The sequence below is a fragment of the Protopterus annectens genome, chromosome 16.part0 (assembly GCF_019279795.1).
Source record: "Protopterus annectens isolate FY-2018-M chromosome 16.part0, PAN1.0, whole genome shotgun sequence".
NCBI lineage: Eukaryota > Metazoa > Chordata > Ceratodontiformes > Protopteridae > Protopterus > Protopterus annectens.
The window spans coordinates 402,228,543-402,245,944 of record NC_056750.1 but is presented as its reverse complement, the minus strand read 5'-3'; the positions used below and the strand labels follow the sequence as shown (position 1 = coordinate 402,245,944).

The 17,402-nt window shown below is 43.7% G+C and overlaps 1 protein-coding gene across 3 annotated transcripts in view; it reads right to left on the bottom strand.

Annotated features, from left to right (window-relative positions):
- Positions 1–8,330: 8,330 nt before the first annotated feature.
- RBM18 (RNA binding motif protein 18) overlaps positions 8,331–17,402 on the bottom strand; it is a 328,785-nt gene continuing 319,713 nt past the window's right edge. For all 3 annotated transcript variants that reach the window (XM_044058274.1, XM_044058277.1, XM_044058276.1), the window contains one exon: positions 8,331–9,263. In XM_044058274.1, coding sequence (XP_043914209.1) covers positions 9,098–9,263 — 166 coding nt within the window. In that variant the 3' untranslated portion in view covers positions 8,331–9,097. The remainder of the gene's footprint in view (positions 9,264–17,402) is intronic.

Sequence of the window (17,402 nt, the reverse complement as noted above, 5' to 3'; positions counted from 1 at the left end):
AGGTCTTCGGCTATTTTTATCATTTGTTTTTTAGGCATAGAGGCCTGACCATGTGGTCTGGGTGTCAGTTTTCTAGGCATGGTTCAAGTTTTAGGCCTTGAAGAAGAAGATGGCGTCCGTTTAATATGCAAGTCAGTAGGCCTGAATAAACCCTCAAAAGCTGGTGCCTGCACAGCGGCCCCAGACCCATCCAAGGTAGAAACATCCACAGATTCCACAGTTGAAGCATCTCGCGGCATACCAGACTCCGAATGGGTCTCAGTAGAGGTCTGCGAACCTGAAGTAGCGGGTATCAGGGGCTGCAAAAGCGCCTCACTGAGTACCGGCAAACTGGCGACTGGCTTAGGAGAAGCGTCGTCAGCAGCTTTGGATCTAGGCGGCCTGCCTATGTCTTTATCTTTGCATTTTTTTGGAATGTCAGTAGTCGGATGGCTTACCAAAGACATATCTGGATAATTGAACTGAGCACCAAAATATTTAGAAGTGAAAATATATCGACGACGGACAGTTCATTGTTTAAATAAGGTACAAAACTGACAGCGAGGTACGTCGTGGTCAGGGCATAGGCAAGGAATACAGTACGAATGAAAATCTTTATGAGATATTTGCTTTCCACAAGAAATGCAATTTACTTTTACTGACATCAGTTTAGAGCAAGAAAAAGTTTCCCCAATGGGGTACTTCACTTTAAGTTGAAGACTTCAGTTCTGAAACTCAAAAACGAAAATTTCAGGAGTCGGCTGACCGGCACTTGCGAACTGCTTCTGCTTCGGGCACCACACGGCAAGAAAGACCTATGTAATGGCGCTGGCTGCATGTTTTATACCCCTGACTACCTGACGTCACGGAAGAAGAGATGGCAACTGACGCAGGACTCAAGACATTGTTAATCAGGCCGACTGAGGGCTACTGCAAGCAGATAACCCAAATGTGATGACTGCAACAGTGAAACACGAAGAACATCTTTAATTTTCTTCTGGTGAAGCCATTCTTTTGTTGACCTGGATGTATGCTTGGGGTCATTGCTGTGTTGAAAGGTGAAATTCCTCTTCATCTCAGCTTTCTAGCAGAGGCCTGAAGGTTTTGGGCCAGAAGTGACTGGTATTTTGGTCTGTTCATAATTCCCTCCACCTTGACTACAGCCCCAATTCCATCTGAAGAAAAACAACCGCAAAGCATGATACTGCCACTACCATGCTTCACTGTGGGGATGGCGTTCTTTTGGTGATACGAAGTGTTGTTTTTGTGCCAAACATACATTTTGGAATTGTGGCCAAAAAGTTCAACCTTGGTCTCATCAGACCATAACACATTTTCCCACATGCTTTTGGGAGACTTGATGTATTGTTTTGCAAATATTAGCCAGGCCTGGATGTTTTTGTAAGAAAAGACTTTCATCTTACAACACTACCCCATAGTCCAGACATATGGAGAATACAGGAGATTGTCACATGTAGTACACAACTAGTACTTTCCAGAAATTCCTGCAGCTCCTGCAGTGCTGCTGTAGGTCTCTTGGCAGCCTCCCTGACCAGTTTTTGTCTCGTGTTTTCATTAATTTTGGAATGACGTCCAATTCTTTACAATGGCACTGTTGTCCAATATTTTCTCCACTTTTTGATGACTGTCTTCACTGTGTTCCATGGTACATCCAATGCTGTGGAAACTGTTTTTGTACCCTATTCTGAGTACCTTTCAACAATGAGATCCCTTTGATGCTTTGCAAGCTCTTTGCAAACTATGTTTCTTGCTGTAGCAGGTAACCGAGTAAATGTTAGTAAAATCCTACTAGGACAGCTGAACTTTATTTGGGGTTAATCTGAGTCTCTAACTGATGACAGGTGTGGACCCAAGAAGACTGAATGCTGTAATTACATCAAAAGGTGCTTCAACAAAGTATTAGTTTAAGGGTGTGCACACACAACTAAGTTTTAGTTTAACGGTGTGCACGCTTATGCAACCAGCATATTGTACATTTTTTTATTTTTATATTTTTCCCCTAACAGATTTGTTTGTTTTTCAATTGAATTGGTCACATTAAAGGTGGGAAAAGTTTTGAAATTATTTATTGTGGTCTCATTTTTTTATATCACAAAAACCTGGCATTTTAACAGGGGTGTGTGTAACCTTTTTATAACCACTGTGTGTGTGTGTGTGTGTGTGTGTGTGTGTGTGTGTGTGTGTGTGTGTGTGTGTATATATATATATATATATATATATATATATATATATATATATATATATATATATATATATATATACACACACATACACTTATATATAAAACAATACCATACTATCTTCCCACTATGTTTATTATACAAAAGTTTTGAACAAATGAATATTACTGATTTTTTTCAACTAAATCAATGTTTAATAAATATTTAAATCTTCTTCTTCTTTTGGTTGCTCCCGTTAGGGGTCGCTACAGCAGATCAACTGTTTCTATTTCTTCCTGTCCTCTGCATCTTGCTCTGTCACACCAACCACCTGCATGTCCTCTCTCACCACATCCATAAACCTCATCTTAGGCCTTCCTCTTTTCCTGTTACCTGGCAGCTTCATCCTTAGCATCTTTTTCCCAATATACTCTGCATCCCTCCTCAGCACATGTCCAAACCAATGTAATCTTGCCTCTCTGGCTTTGTCTCCAAACCTTCCAACCTGGGCTGACCCTCTAATATACTTATTCCTAATCCTGTCCATCCTCGTCACACCCAGTGCAAATCTTAACATCTTCAACTCTGCCACGTCAAGCTCTAACTCCTGCCTTTTTGTCATTCCCACTGTCTCCAACCCATATAACATAGCTGGTCTCACTACCCTCTTGTAGACCTTCCCTTTCACTCTTACTGATACTCGTCTGTCACAAATCACTCCTGACACACTTCTCCACCCACTCCATCCTGCCTGTACTCTCTTCTTCACCACTCTTCCACACTCACCATTACTCTGAACTGTTGATCCCAAGTAGTTAAACTCATTCACCTTTGCCACCTCTACTCCCTGCATCCTCACCATTCCTCTATCCTTCCTCTCATTCACACACATATATTCTGTCTTAGTCCTGCTGACCTTCATTCCTCTTCTCTTTAGAGCATATCTCCACCTCTCCAGGGTCTCTTCCACCTGTTCCCTACTCTCACTACAGATCACAATGTCATCTGCAAACATCATAGTCCACGGGGACTCCTGTCTGATCTCGTCTGTCAACCTGTCCATCACCATTGCAAATAAGGGCTCAGAGCTGATCCTTGATGTAATCCCACCTCCACCTTAAACGCATCTGTCACTTCCACCGCAGACCTCATCGCTGTCACACTACCCTCGTACATATCCTGTACCACTCTTACATACTTCTCTGACACTCCTGACTTCCTCATACAATACCACAACTCCTCTCTAGGCACCCTGTCATATGCTTTCTCTAAATCCACAAAGACACAATGCAACTCCTTCTGACCTTCTCTGTACACTCTCAGAGCAAACATCGCATCTGTAATGCTCTTTCCTGGCATGAAACCATACTGATCACTAATCATCACCTCCTTTCTTAACCTAGCTTCCACTACTCTTTCCCATAACTTCATGCTGTGACTGATCAGTTTAATCCCTCTGTAGTTACTACAGCTCTGCACATCAGCCTTATTCTTAAAAATTGGTACCAAAACACTTTCTCCATTCCTCAGGCATCCTCTCACTTTCCAAGATTTCATTAAACAATCTAGTTAAAAACTCCACTGCCATTTCACCTAAACACCTCCATGCTTCCACAGGTATGCCATCAGGACCAACAGCCTTTCCGTTCTTCATCCTCTTCATAGCTATCCTTACTTCCTCCTTGCTAATCCACTGCACTTCATGATTCACTATCCACACATCATCCAACCTTCTCTCCCTCTCATTCTTTTCATTCATCAAACCCTCAAAGTACTCTTTCCATCTGCTCAACATACTCTCCCTTGCTTATGAGTACATTTCCCTCATTCTTTATCACCCTTACCTGCTGCACATCTTTACTAGCTCGGTGCCTCTGTCTAGCCAATCGGTACAGGTCCTTTTCTCCCTCCTTAGTGTCCAACCTTTTATACAACTTTTCATATGCCTTATCCTTAGCCTTCGCCACCTCTCTCTTTGCCATGCACCTCATATTTCCTTATACTCGTCTACTTTCTTCATCTCTTTGACAATCCCACTTCTTCTTCACCAACCTCTTCCTCTGTATACTCGCCTGTACTTCTTCATTCCACCACCAGGTCTCCTTGTCCTCCTTCCTCTTTCCAGATGTCACACCAAGCACCTTTCTAGCCATCTCTCTTACTGGCTTTGCTGTAGTTACCCAGCTATTCGGTAACTCTTAACTGCCACCCAGTGCCTGTCTTAACTCTTCCCTGAACATAACCTCACAATTACCATTTTTCAATTTCCACCATTTGATCCTTGGTGCTGCCCTCACACTCATCCTCCTCTTCTTGATCACCAATGTCATCCTACAAACCACCATCCTATGCTGCCTAACTACACTTTCCCCCGCCACCACTTTACAGTCTCCAATCTCCTTCAGATTGGCCCTTCTACATAAGATATAATCCACCTGTGTGCATCTTCCTCCACTCTTGTATGTCACCCTATGCTCCTCCCTCCTGTTAAAATACGCATTCATCACAACCATGTCCATCCTTTTCGCAAAGTCCACTACCCTCTGACCTTCTGCATTCCTTTGCTTAACACCATACCTACCCATCACTTCCTCATCCCCTCTGTTCCCTTCAACAATATGCCCATTGAAATCTGCTCCAATCACCAGTCTCTCACCCTTGGGTACAGTCATCACCACTTCATCTAACTCACTCCAAAAATTTTCTTTCTCATCCATCGCACACCCAACTTGTGGAGCATATGCACTAACAACATTCATCATTACACCATCAATTTCCAGCTTCATAAACATCACTCTATCGGACACTCTTTTCACCTCCAAAACACTGTTAGCATACTGTTCCTTCAGGATAATGCCTACGCCATTTCTCCTCCCATCCACACCATGATAAAACAATTTGAAACCGCCTCCGATAGACCCAGCCTTGCTCCCCTTCCATCTGGTCTCTTGCACACACAATATACCAACTGTCCTTCGGTCCATCATATCAGCTAGCTATCTCCCTATAAATATTTAAATACAACATGTATACGTAATTTTTTAATCTGATTTACAACCTACAAATGCTTTTGTATGCTTATTCTGATTAACCAGCCATTTGTTTATCCAGCCTAAGGACCCGATAAGAGGGAGTCTACTGTAATGGGTCAGTGGCCACTGAATATATTGGGAGGAGACGGTGATGGCAGAGAAGGAAGAGTGACTGGTGGTCTCAATTATGGTTAGGCCAGGCAGCTTCTCTTAAGCAGTATAAGGTCAGTATTCATTAGCCATTTAGAAATATAATTTCTTGCTGTTTCTAAAAGGTTAAGCCTGCCCACAATAATTAGGAAGTTACTTTTTGGGAGTGGTGACATTATGGCATGAATGAGAGGTTGAAACAGATTGAGTGTGTATTATGCTATCACTGAATATTTTTATTACAAGAACAAACATTTACTCTTAACATGTCTGTATGGGATCTTTTATTAATGGAAAGCTAAGCTGTCAGCAAAGTTTATCATGACGCTGAGGACAACTAAAATTATCTGGTGTCTGGATCTTACACAGTCTAATTTTAGTAAAGTTATTGCTTCAACAACAGTGTTATTTTATATTAATATGCATCAGTGGCAGAAAAATACTACAAAACAGTTTCCATCATCACCCACCAAAAATAATACAAAGATGGAGGAATCTCCATTGTTCAGATTAAAAGGTTGGAAATCTAAATCACAGGCTATGAGAATGCTTAAAAACGTTTTTGTGGGAAATGAGTGGCATAGTGATTGTGTGACTTTTGCAAAGCTAACAAATTCCATCAAAATTCATCGCTTTTAACATTATTTTTACGAAACATCTGTTCAAGCTCAACTAAATGCAGACTGATAGGATAACAACTGCAAATGATATTTCTTTACAGTTCTTAAAATTTAGGGGCACCAAAGAATTATTACAGGACACATACAATATGTGTGGACTTGTGTACCTGTAATATCTGTGTATGCATCTCATGCTAGTAATGACATTTAAACAGAATGTTTCATATCCTAGGTCATTGCACTATACTTTCCACACTGGCCTATACTCGATTACTTCCAAATGATCTGACAACAAAACTTAACCTTCATCAGCAAGCAGCCTGATACACTCCTGTCAGGAATAATCTATAGAAAATGTATAGTGGTGCTGGGTCAGGCAGTTAGGATAAATTCCTCCTTCCCTATCCTTACCAAAGGAATCGTATGTAAAGTGAAGTGCTGAGAACTGGTGTAAACAACATGCAACTAAACCCCTGCAGTAGTGTAAACTGGCACTTGAATAAATTCCACTTTTCACACGGACTACTGGCACGGTTACCTTTACCTTTTCTCCAGCTTCCAACGAAAAGTAATTCAAGATATAAAATGCAACTCCTTTTCTCTGTCTTTGTGAGGAAGGGCAGGTGCTTTGAGGATCCCCTCTCTCTTCCCTTTACAAACCTTCTTTAAAGTAGAAACATGCTCCCAAACTCAGGATGGTAGAATCACAGACTGAAATCTAACAGCTTTGACACAAGAAGTCAGCACATAATGTATGTATGGTACCAAAACCTGTGAGGAACACCTAAATGAAAGCAGTAATAGTTTGTTTTTTAACGTGCCTGACATTTTCACATCTAGATGCTGGCATCACAGACTGAAACCTAACTGCTGTACCAAGATGTCAGCACATAATGTGTGTATGTTCTTGGAACTTCGAAGAAAAGTAAACCAGTAGTTTTTTTTTTTTTTTTTAACAACCATTAACCAAATGTGAGGCTTGCCATGCATATTCTTATAGCAAAATGCTGAAGCTGTGATACACTTACAAAAGATCTGTGCTTTACAATATGGATGTCGCTTCAGCCCTATAACAAACATTTTATAGTTAATATGGAGGAAGAATGTCTTGTGACCTTTAACCTACCAGTATTTACATGAGTTGATGCTATACAATATAAAACATTTTGATCATATTTCTAAGTCACTGTGCACTGTTTCAGAAATACCATAGTTGGACATCAGCAATAAACTTCTTGAATTTCAGTCCTGAAAGACGCTATGAATGGGTATTTCAAAGGTCTGCACTTCCCTATAATGAGCTCCAAGCAAAATCTGTGCAAGGCTGTTTATGAGTATTTGCTGTATCGTACCAAGACATCTGAAGCATTCTAACTGCATTTACATTCAGATGACATCCTCAGCAGACATAATTTAAAACAAAAAATAAATTAAAATTAAAGGGACCAGGATAAGACTACTTCAAAAATATCAGAGAAAATAAAACAATGCACACTGCAGCCAACCTTAAGGATTTTACAATGCATCTGGAAAAAATATTACGTTCTTCAGAATACTTCTGTTCGGCAGGTAAGGGCTGAGACAACTGATAAGAATTTCTTTCACAGGTTCAATGTCTTGTATGTAACTGGATCACAAGTCATTGAGCTCTCACAAAATGTTATTTCTTTTACAACAGCCATCAGGCCAACAAGGAAAACAAGATCTGTTAAGTTCAGTATGCTATTTTCGAAAATTCCAATAATATTAACCATGTTAACTTAAATATACTGGTGTTCAGCTAGCACCATCTAATACAAAAGAAAAGAGATGGGAAATATTTTTAGTACCACTCTGCAATAATCACAACACATTTTATAATCTATGAAGCTCTTCACCAGGTTTCTTATAAAGTACAGATGTGAAAGTAATTCTGTTTTCTGCTATTGTGTTCTTAGACTAAAGCACAAACTTCAAAATGCTTTCTTCAAGGCAGACTGCAAAATTAAAGCTTATAATTTTCTTACACATAAGGCTCATTTGCCCCAACCAGTTCTCCAATTAATTTTCCTTAAAAACAATACTCAAGAGTCCAAAAATGGTAATTCAAGATGCAGAATGCATCTCCTTTTCTCATCTTGGGAGGAAAGACAAGCTTTTTGGTGTCTTGTGAACCTCCTTTAAAGTAAGAGCCTTTTTTGCAAAATATACCTTAATTATTATAGCCTACAAAATACTGACAGATTTTACCAAATTAAAATTTAATATTAAAAACTGGGGACTTTTTGTTTTTACAAAATATTATGCTTATGTCCTTACTATTAGCAGTAAATTGCATTACATTATTTTGCACTACTTCATCCTATCTCAATGTCAAGCATAAGACCTGGTTCAGTGAAAGGACAGTAAAAAATGTAATTTAATTTACTAGCAACAATCTGTTACTTACAGACTTTTCCTGTCTCCAAAGGAAGAAATTACATACAGTGAAGTGAGCAGTACAACTTCAATTATCCGGCAGAACAGAGTGGCAAAATAAGTTATACCCGTTAGCCATCAGTGAATCTCCCCAAATAATCAGTTTCAGCAGTATCAGAGGCTCTGCCTAAGTGGGCCTTTTGTGGGACAAAATTAAAAAATAAAAATTACACCTCTGTGACATAAATATCACACTACCAGAAATGTCTGTAAAACAAGTGCTGAACAAATATTACAGTATCCCACTGTTACAATGTAGCTATTAAGGAATATGAAAGTCGTACAAACCAAAGCAAAGTTCAGCTCTTTAAGCACTGAAGTTTAAACTACAAACCTTAACTTTTATCATTTCTTAACGAACAAAGAACATTTTTACAAAAGATAAACCAAGACAAAGTAACATACCAGTAAAATGAGATAAATATTGCCATCTTAAATATTAAATACTATAACCTGCTACAAAATACTGGCGGTCATCCAGTGGAGAACATATTTTCCTGCCTTCTGTTCTGAAGGAGAAAAACAATTATTGCAGTACTAAAGGTCTAATATATACAAAGAATTTACCACATACAGTGTAATGAGCAAAGTGGCTTTTAAAGTTGCTAGTTCAAAGTACTGAAATGTCACTTGAAAGGCAAGACAGTTTTTCAGTGCGCAGCAAGATCTCATTATACAATCATCTTCTCGACTTGCAACCAGGTTTAGCTCTAGAATAAGGGTTAGTCTTTTTTTTCTCTGTAGGCTTGTTGAAGGAGTAAGTGGAGGGTCCAGTGAAGTCTGCATCTGGGTTCTCTGCCATCATTTTGAGCTTGGCTTCTATGGCTCTTATTTTTGCATTAATGCTGTAACAGAAGAGTGAAAATACAAAAAAAAATGCTTGATTAAAAACATTTTCAGATTCCAGTTTGCATTAAAGACGAGCTATACAATTTGGTCTTTTAATCCTTGGAAGAATAACTAACTACTTTACTGTAAATGAAGTAGGGGGTACATACTACCAGATCTACTTCTACTTTACACAAGCGGGATCACTGGAACACAATTACATAATGCCTGTAGCTGCAGTTGTACTGTAGCCTAGCAAAAGCCAAAACACAAAATGACATGTGGCTAAATGCATGTCACATGCCAACCTCTACTTTTCTAGACCATATAGATTTCTTCTGTTGATTTTTAACCATTCTCACTCCCAAGATCCTCATGTGCCCCTGATTTCTTTCAAAATGCTGCCCTCTTTCTTAAAATGTTTTTTTTTTCCAGACTAAAACCAAAAATAACAGTCATTAAAGTTACAGACTGATTTTACTTAAATTAAGTAAACAAACATGTTAACCTTTACTAGTAGCACCAGTACCCACAAGTGAAACTAGCTTGAGGCCTTCATCCCAAATTCTGGAGAGAAGAGACCAACAGTGATGCAACCTACCAACATATATCAACCCTGCTCCTCTGACTCTAACTTTCTCTAATTCATTACCACAGCTCCATCACTTCCTACCTCATCAGTCTTAACAAGCACACCTTTCTTTACCAAAGTCCTTGTAATTCCTAAGCTATATGCTTCACACCAATCTGTCCACAGATTCTTAATGTCATACATGGTCCATTTTCAAAACTCACTTCCTTTCTTTGCCCATTTTAACAAAAATCTACCAAGTGCTACATTAGATAACCTATAGTTCCTGTCTCGTGCTTTTTAAATCTACCAAGTGTTACATTAGATGACCTACAATTTCTGTCTTGTGCTTTAACACCCTTATTATCACTTAAGGCATAGGAAAATCATATTAACACAATTGCAGTTACATACATTATGCACCACATATGCTCTTTTTATAACCATCAGTCCAGTATTACACACAATACTCATTTGCTCTCTTCCCTTAAATCACTCTACTCCTCCTGAATATTATTCTGCATTGTAATAGTTCTACAAGTCAGAGAAAGGCAGGTAAGTGTTACAGTTTGACATGACTTTAAATTCATTTTTAACAGACTATTTCTTCTAGCCAAGATTTTTAAGCCTATTTTATTGATTCCAGTACACAGTTGCATTGCATTTTTTTGCTGTTTTAAGTGGTCTAACTGATGTTAAAAAGCACTGGTTTCATTCTTATTTACAGAGTGCATATCAGGCTAGTTCTTGACTCATCTTTGCACTGAGGCAGTTCCATGATGATTAACTCACAGTTAAGCGCCTGAATATTCCAAAGCTGCTATTTGCTGTGATTCTTTTTTAAATTACGGTTTCATTGTAATAGTTCTAAAACTCGGAGAAAGACAGATAAGTGTTCTCATTTCCCCTCACACCCACCCTGTTGTAGTTGTGTTGTTAAACCCAGTGTATCTGCTGTTGCCTGCCCCTTATGATAACTCAACATAATTCCCTCCCTGTTTATGATACTTACGTGCTTATTGTCAACTCATGCCCCTTAAACCACTCACCAGGCTAAAAGACCTTTGATAAAACTGCTTAATATTGTGTGTGCTGATACTGCTTGCACTGATTTTATTATCAAATTAGTGAGTTTTTTTTTTGGTTTTTACTATAATCAATTTACTGGTTCTTGCTGGTGGCAGAAGTTTTTTCCAGGCTAGCTACTTTGTAGTGAAATTTAAACATTCAATAGCAAGTCCACCCAAGTATTATTCTAAAACTGAACTCCAAGCAGTTATATTTACCACTGTCCCCAGAGTCATTTCTGTTGGTATCACAGACCAGCACTTCCCCACAACTTCTCTAGCCAGCCTGATCGAGATGGATATCTTGAGACAGTATAACCACTGCCTCATGCAGATGACCATCTATTACTCAAACAGCATAATTAGAAGTTATGTACTCACCATAACGTTCCATCTGAGTAGGTGTATTCATTTGTCTGCAACCTGTGGGTTATGGATCCGATATCGGATCCGAACCGGCATGGTTTTCCAGCTATGGATCCAAGCTCTCAGCTCCTCCCCTCACCCATAATGCCCTGCTCTACCCTCATGACCTCAGATCGAGTTTGCCAAAGCAACAACACCCTGAAAAGGGCAACATAGAATATGCAGGAAACTGAAAGGCCAGGGGGATAGGAGGGCGGGATGGTTGCAGACAAATGAATACACCTACTCAGATGGAACGTTATGGTGAGTACATAACTTCTAAATCTGAAGTAGGATATTCATTTGTCTGCAACCTGTGGGACAGAGTCCCCAGCTACCTGAATCTTGGGCGGCCATCATGGAAGGATATTCCGGAGCACCGCGGAGCCAAAGGATGCTCTACCCCTAGATGCAAGATCCAACTTATAGTGGGAAATAAAGTATGAGATGAAGCCCGTGGCTGCTGCACAAATATCATCTAGTGGTTTCCTAGCCTTGAAGCCTGCCGAGGTAGATACTGACCGGGTTGAATGGGCATGAACACCCTCCCTTCCTGAAGCTTGATAAGCCAATAAGATGCACTGTGAAATCCAGCGGGACAGAGAAACTTTAGAAATTGGCTTGCCCAAATTGAATTTTGCAAAGGAAATAAACAACTGGTCGGATTGCCTATGACCAGCCGTCCTGTTCAGATAAAATCTAAGTTGCCTGTGAACATCTAATGAATGTAGCTTATATTCACCTTTGTTTTCATATTTGGGGAAGAAAACAGGGAGGTTAATGGACTGATTGATGTTTGCTTCAGAAGCGACTTTAGGAAGAAAGGACGGGTTGGTCCTGAGGTAGACACGGTCCGGATGAAATACCAAGTAAGGAGGTTTAGCTGATAATGCTTGAAGCTCAGAAACTCTTGGCCGATGTAATGGCTACCAAAAAGGCTGTCTTGTAGGACAAGAATTTGAGATCCACCGTAGCTGCTGGCTCGAAAGGAGGGGCGGTCAAGGCCTGTAGGACCAGAGAGGTCCCAAGGAGGAACTGCTTGTTTTATAGGGGGCCTGAGAAGAAAAGTACCTTTAAGAAAAATTTTACACAATTTGGCTGACATAAGAGGATTAGAGTCATGGCCAATGTGATAATGAGAAATTGCCGCCAGTTGTACTTTGACTGTGGAACTGCTGGCACCATCGTTAAAGAGAGTGGTTAGAAAGTCAAGCACTAAAGGAAGAGGAACCGTGAAGGGATTCAGGCCTTGCCGCTCCGCCCACAAAGAAAACGTTTCCACTTGCTTGTAAACCTTTCTAGTGGATGGTTTATGAGCTGCCACCAAAATTGCCTTAACCGGTGACGAAATACCGGAGTCCTAATCAAGAGTGGAACTGGAGCAGCCAAGCGGTCAGCTTCAGGTTGTCCAGATTCGGAGGAGGAATGCAGGATGGATGGGATATCAGATCCGGATGGGATCTAGAATCCAAGGAGGATTCACCGAGTGAGACCTTAGGAAGGGGAACCAGATCTGTCGAGGCCAAAAGGAGCAATGAGAATCATTCTGCAACCCACCGAGAGGCTTTCTGAAGAACTTGGAGCATCAGAGGCAAGGGTGGATAAGCATACAGAAGACCGGGTGGCCAAGCATGCACCAGAGCGTCTCTTGGGGTACCTCCGGAGGAGGTATCAGAGCGAAAAACTGTCGCACTTGGTGTTTGAGGGAGAGGCAAAAGATCGCATGAAGGGTTCCCCACCATGCGAATATGCGTTCGCTACTTGACAATTGAGAGACCACTCGTAAGGGGTCAGAATGGTGTGACTGAGCTTGTCCGCTAGGATGTTGGACCGACCGGAATGTGCGTTGCTATTAAGCGGTTGGTGGAGATTGCCCATTCCCAAACTCTCATGGCTTCTCGACAAAGAGGGTAAGACCTTGTTCCCCTTGCTTGTTGATGTACCAGACAACAGACATGTTGTCCGATTGAATCGCAATTGTTCCCAAGGGAAGAAAGTCCTGAAGTGCTAGCAACGCTAAGAGCACTGCTCTCATCTCTAGAACATTGATATGCAGTAAGGTCTCTGAATCGTCCCACGTGCCTTGGACGGTCCGGCCAAAAGTGCCCCCACCCGAGGCGGGAGGTGTCCGTGGTCACCGTGGCGAGAGGGAGAAGCACAAAATGGGCGGCCTTTGTGGAGATCCGGGAGTGGAGCCACCACAAGAGGGACCGCTTGCAAGCCTTGCTGATCGCTATGGGATGATGCATGGGAGAGCAAGGTATGACCACTGTACTAAGGCGTCCACTGTAGAATGCATATTGAGCCTGGCAAGAGGAAGAAGTGCTATAGCCGATGCCATGGACCCTAGAGCCCTCAGGACCAACTCCGGAACAGAACTTGAATGGAGAATGGCCCGCACCTGGAGCTGCAGATTTTGATCTCTGTCCGCAGTGAGGAAGGCTCGTAAACTCCTTGTGTCTAGCCTGGCCCCTATAAAATCTAAGAGCTGTGTGGCCAGGTTGGATTTCTTTGTATTTATTGTGATGCCCAGAAAAGGAGCAAGATGGAGAAAGGAGTCTCGCCAATAAAAGTAGATGCCTTGTTGGGGCGTAAGAAGCCAGTCGTCCAGGTAGGGAAAGACCTGCACCCCTGAAGCCTCAGGTGGGCCGCTACCACTGCTAATACTTTGGTGAACACCCTGGGGGCTGTGGTGAGACCAAAGGGAAGGACCCAGAACTGGTAGTGACTGGCTCCCAGCCGAAGCGGAGAAACCTCCTGGGCGCCTGTCCATCAGGATGTGGTAGTAGCGTCCTTGAGGTCTATCGAGCACATCCAGTGATTTTCTCCCAGAAGGGGAGAATAGATTGCAGAGTGACCATTCGAATTTTTCTTTGGGGACTGCCAGATTCAAGAGAGAGAGGTCTAGGATTGGTCTTAGTTCCCCATCTTCTTTGGCACTAAAAGAATCTGGAGTAGAACCCTGATCCGATCTGGTCTGGGGGCGGGCTGGATGGCTCTTTTCTTTAGCAGATGGCCAATTTCTGCCAGCGGCCTCCCGTTGACCGGGTGGGACGTCTGGGAGGGACTTCAACTTTGGAAGGTGAAGGAAAGGGATGCGATATCCTCTGGATATGATTTGGAGAACCCAGCGGTCCGATGTTATGGACTCCCATGCCGCTAGGTGCAACGTCCCCGACTGCCTCCAGAGTGGAGCAGTCGGGCAACCCTCAGGGTTGCTGCGGGCCGTTCAGAGAAAGGTTCCCTGGACCCGAAGTTTCTGGGAGCCCTCTGCCTCTAGGGCGGCGTCCTCCCTGTCCTCCTCTGCCACGGAAGGACTGGTTGTCCGGAGCAGGCTGGGACTGCTGCGACTTCGGAACCACATCTTCTTCTGACCCTTTTGGTTCCTAGAGTAGGGCCTCTGGGGTGCAGAGAAGCAGATTCCGACGGCAGACAGCGTCTTCCGTCCTTTTAAGCTCTGGGTCAGCGTCTGTGACGGTTTTGCCAAACAGAGCAGAACCATCAAAGGCGCTTTGAAGGGCTCAGAAAAATCGCAGTGACGGAGCCAGGCCTGGCGTCTAGTGACTAGTCCTGTCCCGCAGCTCTAGCGGCGCCTTCCGTTGCATGGGAGAGTAGCCGCATAGAAGTATTAGTAACCGACCTAAGAGTGGCCATGGGTGGAGTGCAGAACCCTGTCCTCCTCCGAAATGGACTCGGGGATGCAGCGTATTCTTTAATAAGATCTCGCTGCATCCTAATGACATCAAATAGTTCAGCGCCCGAGAAGGTCGCTGAACTAAACATCCGCTTCCCCAAGCGGTCCATCATCGAGACTCCTTGCTCGGGGGTGGACTGAGGGACTCTCCTGAGCCAGTTCCCTCTTGGTGGCCGCCGTCAACATGGCATCTACCGGAGGCCCCTCCAATGGGCCCGGTCGGATGGCGGACTAAGGATCCTATCTGGTCTCTTGGGAATTGGCTCCACGGTGTCCGGTTCCTTCCACGCCCTGGTGGTAATAAGGTCCACCAGGGGTCGGCAGGGGACACCCAAGAGGTAGACGGGCCGCTTCAAATGCCTCCAAGAACACGGACTCGTCCGAGGAAGACTTGGGGCAGACCACCCCTTATCTGAGCATTTCCATGATGTCTCCAAATGAGACATCCTCGGGGTGACCGTGGGGAGCCTTCCTTCCTCCAAGTCCGTGTCTTCTGTGAGAGACTCGGGAGTCAATGTGCCTCCTTTAGGGACATCCTCTGGGGGCTGTCAGAGGAGTCCTCACAAGCAGCAATTTGTTCCATAGGAGCAACTTGGGGCACAAGCGGGCTGTCCCAGGGCGGATGGTGGAAGCCTGGCCCAGTGCAGAGGGAGGGGCGGAGCCGGAACAAGTGCCGGGGTCCGGAGACCCTCAACAGAGCCCTCTCCACTACATCAAAAGCCGAAGGAGCCGACCTCGACCAAAGGATCCGACAATGGCTCCCCTCGGATCCGAAGAGTGGACGAGCGGCGCGCGCCGGATCCGAAGGACAGTGCGCTCCGACACAGACGGCGCGAAGGAGCACTGATCCCCGGATCGAGGCTGGATCCAGGCTCGAGAGGTCGGATCCCGAGGGCAGGGTCGGATCCGTCGGCGCCGACCCACCCCGAAGCTGCTCGGCTCCAGCTGCTCGAACCCGGAGAAGGAGCAATAGGCTTAAAAAGGGTGTTGAGCTCCCCAGAGAGGCAAGCACTCCCATCTGCATCTGGGCCTGGATGAATCTTCTCATCATCCGGTCCAGATCAGCATCTGAAAGCTATATGTAGATCTCGGCGAGGCTACCGAGGTAGGCCTGGAGTGCCTCCTCGATAGCCTCGGATCGGGTCTCCTCCTCCTCAGGACCCGGTGAAAAGCACACAGGGGACCGGGCCGAAGGAGGAGACCGAGCCGACAGCCGGGAGAAGCCGCTTGGCTGGCGGGGCCAAACAGAGGTCTCGGCCCGCTTGTGGTGCTTCTCCCTCTCCTTTCTAGCATCCCTCTCCTCTCCAGAAATGGGAGGTTGAGTCCCAGGAGCAGGAGGGGTGCCACGGAGGGAATAACGGAACCAGTTGCTCCCGAAGGAGCAGAGGCGGAGCAGAGTCTGGCGGTAAAGACCCGCCAAGACAAGCTTGGACCTCCGCTCCTCAGTGCCCTGGGGTTGAACCCTGCACAAATGGAGCATCCAGATGTGAGGTGTTCAACCCCAGGCACCGAGTGTGGCCATCAGCCGGGGAGAGCTTATGGCCACACTCGAGCTTAGAAAAACAGATTTGGGCTGATCAGCCATCCAAATCTATAAAGCTACTAAAATAAAGTAACTAAAACTAATACAGACACACAGGCCCAACACACACACTCTACGCCAACAGCGAGGGGAGGGAAAAAAAAAAAATACTTAATTTAACTGAATTAACAGATAAGAAACTAGCACTTAGCTGAGAGCTATGAATACCAATCCAGTCACCAGCGATCTGAGGCCATGAGGGTAGAGCAGGGCATTATGGGTGAGGGGAGGAGCTGAGAGCTTGGATCCATAGCTGGAAAACCATGCCGGTTCGGATCCGATATCGGATCCATAACCCACAGGTTGCAGACAAATGAATATCCTACTTCAGATCACAGGGTATGCAAGATTTACATATACAAAATCCTTGGAGGCAAAAATCTCTCACACAGCAAACGCAAGACACCACAACTGTCAGCAGTAAGCCATACACCGCACCTCTCCAAGGCTATCACTATACACATAGTCCATCATATGTTGACGTTCTAAAGATCAACATGCCTAAATCTCAAAGACCTCCAAAATGCAACACAGGCACAAAGCACACTCAGCACATTAAGCTTACTTCCTCACATAGCACAAGGAGTCCCAAAGTCATAGATGCTGAGCCTGTAAGGCAGGGATCGACCCAACCAAATATCCTTGTTATATGTGACTCCATTATAAGACATACAGATATGCCTCTTGCCAGTCTAAGCAAGGAAAGAGTGATGGTTAGTTGATTGTCTGGTGTCAGGATCCATCAGATCACGTATGCCCTTAAGCCCTTGAACAACAAGTATCAGTGTGATTCTGTCATAATTCATAACAGTGTCAGTGATTTGAGGTGCACCTCCC